Raw genomic sequence first — 7,906 nt, 5'->3', positions numbered from 1 at the left:
GTTTCATACAAGCTTCATAGTGTTTCATACAGGCTTCATAGTGTTTCATACAGGCTTCATAGTGTTTCATAACAGGCTTCATAGTGTTTCTACAGGCTTCATAGTGTTTCATACAGGCTTCATAGGGTTTCATTCAGGCTTCATAGTGTTTCATACAGACTTCATAGTGTTTCATACAGGCTTCATAGTATTTCATACAGGTTTCATACAGGCTTCATAGTGTTTCATACAGGCTTCATAGTGTTTCATACAAGCTTCATAGTGTTTTCATACAGGCTTCATAGTGTTTCATACAGGCTCATAAGTGTTTCATAACAAGCTTCATAGTGGTTTCATACAGGCTTCATAGTGTTTCATAACATGCTTCATAGTGTTTTCATACAGGCTTCATAGTGTTTTCATACAGGCTTCATAGTGTTTCATACAAGCTTCATAGTGTTTCATACAGGCTTCATAGTGTTTCATACAGACTTCATAGTATTTCATACAAGCTTCATAGTATTTCATACAGGCTTGTAAAGAGTCTTCATAACCAACCATACAGGCTTGTTTCATACAGGCTTTATTATAACAGAAGTGATACAATTGTCTAGACTGGTTTCTCTCTCCCTCATGACTCTCTCTCTCTGTCTCTCTCTCTCTCTCAGGAGTTTAAGCTGATGTATGGGATGCTGTTCTCCATTAGGTCCTTCTGCAGCAAGATGTCTCCCCTGGATATGTATCCTTCAGAGTGGGTGGTGTGGATGGGTGGGTGGTATGGGTATGGTATGTGTTAACATTAGTCTTGTGTGATCATCCTCCTAAATCTTATATTGAACTATTGTAAGTCTGAAGACTTGCTCTGAGTACGAAGGTTCAGTAGCTATGCAGCTTCCTTCACACTGTTGTTGACCCTTAACCCCTCCACAGGAAGGATGGCTTCTTGACCTTTCAGACCAGCAAGTATAAACTGCACTACTATGAGACAGCTACTGGCATCAAGATCATAATGAACACAGACCTGGGAGTTCCCAACGCCAGAGAGATACTGCACCAGATATACAGCACGGTAAGCATGGGGGGTGTAAGAAACCCACTATCTCTCTCCCTCTCTTCTCTCTCTGCTTCTCGCTTCTCTCTCCCTTTCTTCTCTCTCCCCGTCTCTTCTCTCTCTCTCTCCCCGTCTCTTCTCTCTCTGCTTCTCGCTTCTCTCTCCCTTTCTTCTCTCTCTCCTTCTCTTCTCTCTCTCCCTCTCTCTCCCCCTCGCTTCTCTCCCCTTCTCTTCTCTCTCTCCCACTCTCACTGTATGTAGAGTACATAGTGAAGAATCCTCTGTGTGTTATAACCTCTGTCTCTCTATTCCAGCTGTATGTTAGTAGTATAACCTCTGTCTCTCTATTCCAGCTGTATGTAGTATTATAACCTCTGTCTCTCTATTCCAGCTGTATGTAGTATTATAACCTCTGTCTCTCTATTCCAGCTGTATGTAGTATTATAACCTCTGTCTCCCTATTCCAGCTGTATGTAGTATTATAACCTCTGTCTCCCTATTCCAGCTGTATGTAGAGTACATAGTGAAGAATCCTCTGTGTGTTATAACCTCTGTCTCTCTATTCCAGCTGTATGTAGTATTATAACCTCTGTCTCTCTATTCCAGCTGTATGTAGTAGTATAACCTCTGTCTCTCTATTCCAGCTGTATGTAGTATTATAACCTCTGTCTCTCTATTCCAGCTGTATGTAGAGTACATAGTGAAGAATCCTCGTGTGTTATAACCTCTGTTCTCTTATTCCAGCTGTATGTAGTATTATAACTTCTTTATTTCTCTATTCCAGCTGTATGTAGTAGTATAACCTCTGTCTCTCTATTCCAGCTGTATGTAGTAGTATAACCTCTGTCTCTCTATTCCAGCTGTATGTAGTATTATAACCTCTGTCTCTCTTATTCCAGCTGTAGTGTAGTATTATAACCTCTGTCTCTCTATTCCAGCTGTATGTAGTATTATAACCTCTGTCTCCCTATTCCAGCTGTATGTAGTATTATAAACCTCTGTCTCCCTATTCCAGCTGTATGTAGAAGTACATAGTGAAGAATCCTCTGTGTGTTATAACCTCTGTCTCTCTATTCCAGCTGTATGTAGTATTATAACCTCTGTTCTCTCTATTTCCAGCTGTATGTAGTATTATAACCTCTGTCTCTCTATTCCAGCTGTATGTAGAGTACATAGTGAAGAATCCTCTGTGTGTTCTGGGGGAGCAGCTGTCCTCTGACCTCTTCTCTACTCGACTGGACCTCTACATCCGAGCCCTGCCGTTCTTCAGCCCCCGCGCTGCATAACACACACACACACACACACACTGGGGGGTCGTCTGGGGGAAGTGAGGGGTGTAATCATCTATTTATTTGTTAGTAACATGTCAGAATGTTGGTTGTTGTTGTCTTAAATAGAACCATTAAACCTGAACAACGTGATGACATGTTTCTGTTCTGTGAGAGCAGCCTTTTCATCCTCCACTACGATGGACACACACACACACACTGAACACACACACACACACACTGAACACACACACACCGAACACACACTAAACACACACACACACCGAACACACACTCTGAACACACTCTGAACACACACTGTAAACTTTGTATTAGTTACAACCTTTTGATTACTCAGGTCATTGATTGGCTGATTAAGGGTGATAACACCATCACTGTTGACCTCTGACCTTGGGGGTTCTGGGTAACAGGACGTGTTACCGTGGTGATCAGGGGCGTATTATGGGATATCACTTTAATTCCTGGAATATACAGCGCTGTGGAGAAGTATTTGCCCCCCTTCCTGATCTCCTATTTTTTTGCACATTTGAATGTTTCAGATCAAACACATTTACATATTACACAGATAACACAAGTAAACACAAAATGCAGTTAAGTCATGATTTTATTTATTAACGGGGAAAAGGCAATCTGAACCTTCATGGCCCTATGTGAAAAAGGTAATTGCCCCCTAAACCTAATAACTGGTTGTGCCACCCTCARCAGCAACAACTGCAATCAAGCGTTTGCGATAACTGGAAATGAGTCTTTCACATCGCTGTGGAGGAATTTTGGCCCACTCTTCTTTGTAGAATTGTTTTAATTCAGCCACATTGGAGGGTTTTCGAGCACGAACCGCCTTTTTAAGGTCACGCCACAGCATCTCAATCGGATTCAAGACGGGACTTTAACTAGGCCACTCCAAAACCTTCATTTTGGGGTTTTGAAGCCATTCAGAGGTGGACTTGCTGGTGTGTTTTGGATCATTGTCCTACTGCAGAACCCAAGTGCGCTTCAGCTTGAGGTCACGAACAGACGGCCGGACATTCTCCTTCAGGATTTTTTGTAGACAGCAGAATTCATGGTTCCATCAATCATAGCAAGTCGTCCAGGTCCTGAAGCAGCAAAGCAGCCCCAGACCATCACACCACTACTATCACTACCACCACCATATTTGACTGTTGGTATGATGTTCTTTTTCTGAAATGCTGTGTTACTTTTACGCCAGATGTAACGGAACGCACCTTCCAAAAAGTTCAACTTTTGTCTCGTCAGTCCACAGAATATTTCCCCAAAAGTCGTGGGGATCATCAAGATGTTTTTTTGCCCAAAGTGAGACGAGCCTTGATGTTCTTTTTTGGTCAGCAGTAGTTTTCTCCTTGGAACTCTGCCATGGATGCCATTTTTGCCCAGTCTCTTTCTTCTGGTCATGAACACTGACCTTAACTGAGGCAAGTGAGGCCTGCAGTTCTTTAGATGTTGTTGTGGGTTTCTTTTGTGACCACTTGGATGAGTCGTCGCTGTGCTCTTGGGGTAATGTTGGTAGGCTGGTCACTCCTGGGAAGGTTCACCACTGTTCCAAATGTTCTCCATTTGTGGATAATGGTTCTCACCGTGGTTCGCTGGAGTCCCAAAGCTTTAGAAATGGCTTTGTAAACCCTTTCCAGACTGATAGATGTCAATTACTTTGTTTCTCATCTGTTCCTGAATTTCNTTGGATCGCGGCATGATGTCTTGCTTTTTGAGATCTTTTGGCCTACTTCACTTTGTCAGACAGGTTCTATTTAAGTGATTTCTTGATTCAACAGGTCTGGCAGTAATCAGGCCTGGGTGTGGCTGGTGAAATTGAACTCAGCTTTACAAAACAGCTATTTTCCCTTATCTTGTGGACTTCAATGCACAACACATCAGCCGTATTTGGCCAGGAGAAAAAACCTTTCCAAGCCAAACCATGTCATAACGCTACACACAGCCTATATTGTTGTCACCATATTAGCTAAAGTAATGTCATAGTCAAAATAGCTAATAGAACTAACGCGTTAGTAAACCCTGTGGCAATAAATTAATAAAACCAAAAGCTTTCCTTGACTTTGAAGGGTTCCAGTGTTGTGTTGGATAGTCATAGCCAGCTAGCTAACATAGCATCCCTCTGAGTAGGCTTAGCTAGCTAGCTGCATGTGCTAGCTAAGTTAATGAAACTGAAAGTGGAAAAAAATTACACTCTCTTGCTAATCCTTTTTTGAAGAAATGATTTTGTTCAAAACTGTTTAACTATTGTCTCTCTCTTTGAGTCTACTACTCACCACATTTAATACACTGCAGTGCTAGCTAGCTGTAGCTTATGCTTTCAGTACTAGATTCATTCTCTGATCCTTTGATTGGGTGGACAACATGTCAGTTCATGTTGCAAGAGCTCTGACAGGTTGGAGGACGTCCTCCGGAAGTTGTCATAATTGTGTAAGTCTATGGAAGTGGGTGAGAACCATGAGCCTCCTAGGTTTTGTATTGAAGTAAATGTACCAAGAGGAGGATGGAAGCTAGCTGTCCTCCGGCTACACCATGGTGCTACCCTGCAGAGTGCTGTTGAGGCTACTGTAGACCTTCATTGAAAAACAGTGTGTTTTAATCAATTATTTGTTGGCGTGAATATATTTGGTATAGTTTTATCTAAAAAGGATAACTTTAATGTTTTACTATTTTTATGAAATTCCCTGAGGATGGTCCTCCCCGTTCTCCTCTGAGGAGCCTCCACTGATGTGCCTTCGGAAAGTATTCAGACCCCTTGACTTATTCCACATGTTGTTACGTTACAGACTTAAATTCAAAAATTAATTAAACTACATGTTTTCCTAATCAATCTACACACAATACCCCAGAATGACATCACAATACCCCAGAATGACAAAGCAAAAATAGGTTTTTAGATTCATTTGCATAAGTATTCAGACTCTTTGCTATGAGACTCAAAATTGAGCTCAGGTGCATCCTGTTTCCATTGATCATCCTTGAGATGTTTCTACAACTTGATTGGAGTCCACCTGTGGTAAATTCAATTGATTGGACATGATTTGGAAAGGCACACACCTGTCTATATAAGGTCCCACAGTTGACAGTGCGTGTCAAAGCAAAAACCAAGCCATGAGGTCGAAGGAATTGTCCATAGATCTCTGAGACAGGATTGTGTCGAGGCACAGATCTGGGTAAGGGTACCAAACGAAATGGTTGCAGCATTGAAGGTCCCCAAGAACACAGTGGCCGCCATCATTCTTCAATGGATTAAGATTGGAACCACCAAGACTCTTCCGAGAGCTGGTCGCCCGGCCAAACTGAGCAATCGGGGGAGAAGGGCCTTGGTCAGGGAGATGACCAATAACCCGATGGTCACTCTGACAGAGCTCCAGAGTTCCTCTGTGGAGATGGGAGAACCTTCCAGAAGGACAACCATTTCTGCATTCACCAATCAGGCCTTTATGGTAGAGTGGCCAGACGGAAGCCACTCCTCAGTAAAAGGCACATGACAGCCTGCTTAGAGTTTGCCTAAAGGCACCTAAAGACTCTCAGATCATGAGAAACAAGATTCTCTGGTCTGATGAAACAAAGCTTGAACGCTTTGGCCTGAATGCCAAGCGTCACGTCTGATGGAAACCTGGCACCATCCCTACGGTGAAGCATGGTGGTGGCAGCATCATGCTGTGGGGGTATTTTTCAGCGGCAGGGACTGGGTGACTAGTCAGGATCGAGGGAAAGATGAACAGAGCAAAGTACAGAGATCCTTGATGAAAACTGCTCCAAAGCGCTCAGGACCTCAGACTGGAGCGAAAGTTCACCTTCCAACAGGACAACGACCCTAAGCACACAGCCAAGATAACGCAGGACTGAGAGAGACTTGCTCATTTCTTCAAACAATCATCTTTATTTAATATTGATTAATTATTGCAATAATCAAACCGTCAACCCAACAGTCTTGGCTGTTAGGCTGAGAGCCCAACTGAAAATGAAAAAACATGTTATATAGGCCCTAAAAAATGCTTAGTCATTTCTAACCTTCCCATAAGCCACCTTGGTTATCTACATCCGGCTTAGTTTCCCAGATGCCAGGAAGATGAGACAATAAGGCTTTGTTCTCAACTCTTCCAGGCTCTCTATCTGGGTCACACACACCACTTCCTGTCTATGGAATGTCTAAACTCTTCCAGGCTCTCTCTCTCTGGGTCACACACACCACTTCCTGTCTATGAAATGTCTAAACTCTTCCAGGCTCTCTCTCTCTGGGTCACACACACCACTTCCTGTCTATGGAATGTCTCAACTCTTCCAGGCTCTCTCTATCTGGGTCACACACACCACTTCCTGTCTATGGAATGCCGGCTGTAGGTAATTATCACCAAGTCACTGTCAGCTCAAACTATCTCTAGCAAAACCCATTTTTTCCTTGACCCTATGCCGAGACTAACTGCAGGAAGCTAGAGTGGAAACCTTTACAGAAACACAGAATTAAACAGAACAGAAATGTCCTATTTGTTAAGTATTAATTGCTAACTATTAATATCAAACAAACCAGGTAAATATGTAATTTTTCTATCACAGCACACAGCCAAGACAATGCAGGAGTGGCTTCCGGACAAGTCTCTGAATGTCCTTGAGTGGCCCAGCCAGAGCCCGGACTTGAACCCGATCGAACATCTCTTCAGAGACCTGAAAATATCTGTGCAGTGACGCTCCCCATCCAACCTGACAGCTTGAGAGGATCTGCAGAGAAGAATGGGAGAAACTCCCCAAATACAGGTGTGCCAAGCTTGTAACATCAAACCCAAGAAGACTGGAGGCTGTAATCGCTGCCAAAGGTGCTTCAACAAAGTGCTGAGTAAAGGGTCTGAATACTTATGTAAATGTGATATTTCAGTTTATAATTTTTAATACATTAGCAAAAAATTCTAAAAAACATTTTTTGCTTTGTCATTATGAGGTATTGTGTGTAGATTGATGAGGGGAAAAAACGATTTCATCAATTTTAGAATAAGGCTGTAACGTAATAAAATGTGGAGAAAGTCAATGGGTCTGAATACTTTCCGAATGCGCTGTATTTATATATACCAGTCAAATGTTTTACAACACCCTACTCATTCAAGGTTTTTCTTTACTTTTACTATTTTCTACATTGTGGAGGCCAGGTCATCTGATGCAGCACTCCATCACTCTCCTTCTTGGTCAAATAGTGCTTTTTCAATTCCTCATCAATCCACAGGGATTTAACCGATTTTACAGTCATTTTTTTTATAGGTGCAAGTTTATTAGTAACTGGGATAAGTAGTTTCATAAATGTGTTAAATGCAGTCTGGTTGCTCCTCATTACACACCTCAGATCAACAAATATTATTTACATCAACAACATAGGAATCACTACAAAACGTATTGTATGACCTCTTACACACCTACTGTATATGCGGCCCAGCCTTGATCAAATCAAAGTGTGTTTGTCACATGCGCCGAATACAACAAGTGTAGACCTTACCATGAAATAGTTACTGACAAGCCCTGAACCAACCGGTGTCGACCTTACCATGAAATGGTTACTGACAAGCCCTTAACCAACCGGTGTAGACCTTAC

At 42.3% G+C, this 7,906-nt stretch overlaps 1 protein-coding gene across 3 annotated transcripts in view; it reads left to right on the top strand.

The window, feature by feature from the left end:
* The window catches only part of trappc1 (trafficking protein particle complex subunit 1), a 3,764-nt gene extending 1,313 nt beyond the window's left edge, over window positions 1-2,451 (top strand). The window contains exons 3-7 of one of the 3 annotated variants that reach the window (XM_070441312.1): window positions 648-718; window positions 910-1,048; window positions 1,536-1,607; window positions 2,056-2,100; window positions 2,181-2,259. In XM_070441312.1, the coding sequence (XP_070297413.1) occupies window positions 648-718; window positions 910-1,048; window positions 1,536-1,607; window positions 2,056-2,100; window positions 2,181-2,249 (396 nt within the window). In that variant the 3' untranslated portion in view covers window positions 2,250-2,259. Of the gene's footprint in view, window positions 1-647; window positions 719-909; window positions 1,049-1,535; window positions 1,632-2,055; window positions 2,101-2,180 lie in introns of those variants that run through there. The other 2 variants (XM_024143202.2, XM_024143203.2) reach the window with 2 other exon arrangements.
* Window positions 2,452-7,906: the final 5,455 nt, after the last annotated feature.

This window comes from Salvelinus sp. IW2-2015, unplaced genomic scaffold (assembly GCF_002910315.2).
Source record: "Salvelinus sp. IW2-2015 unplaced genomic scaffold, ASM291031v2 Un_scaffold3740, whole genome shotgun sequence".
Classification (NCBI taxonomy): domain Eukaryota; kingdom Metazoa; phylum Chordata; class Actinopteri; order Salmoniformes; family Salmonidae; genus Salvelinus; species Salvelinus sp. IW2-2015.
The sequence above is the reverse complement of the archived record's forward strand: the minus strand, read 5'-3'. Positions and strand labels throughout refer to the sequence as shown.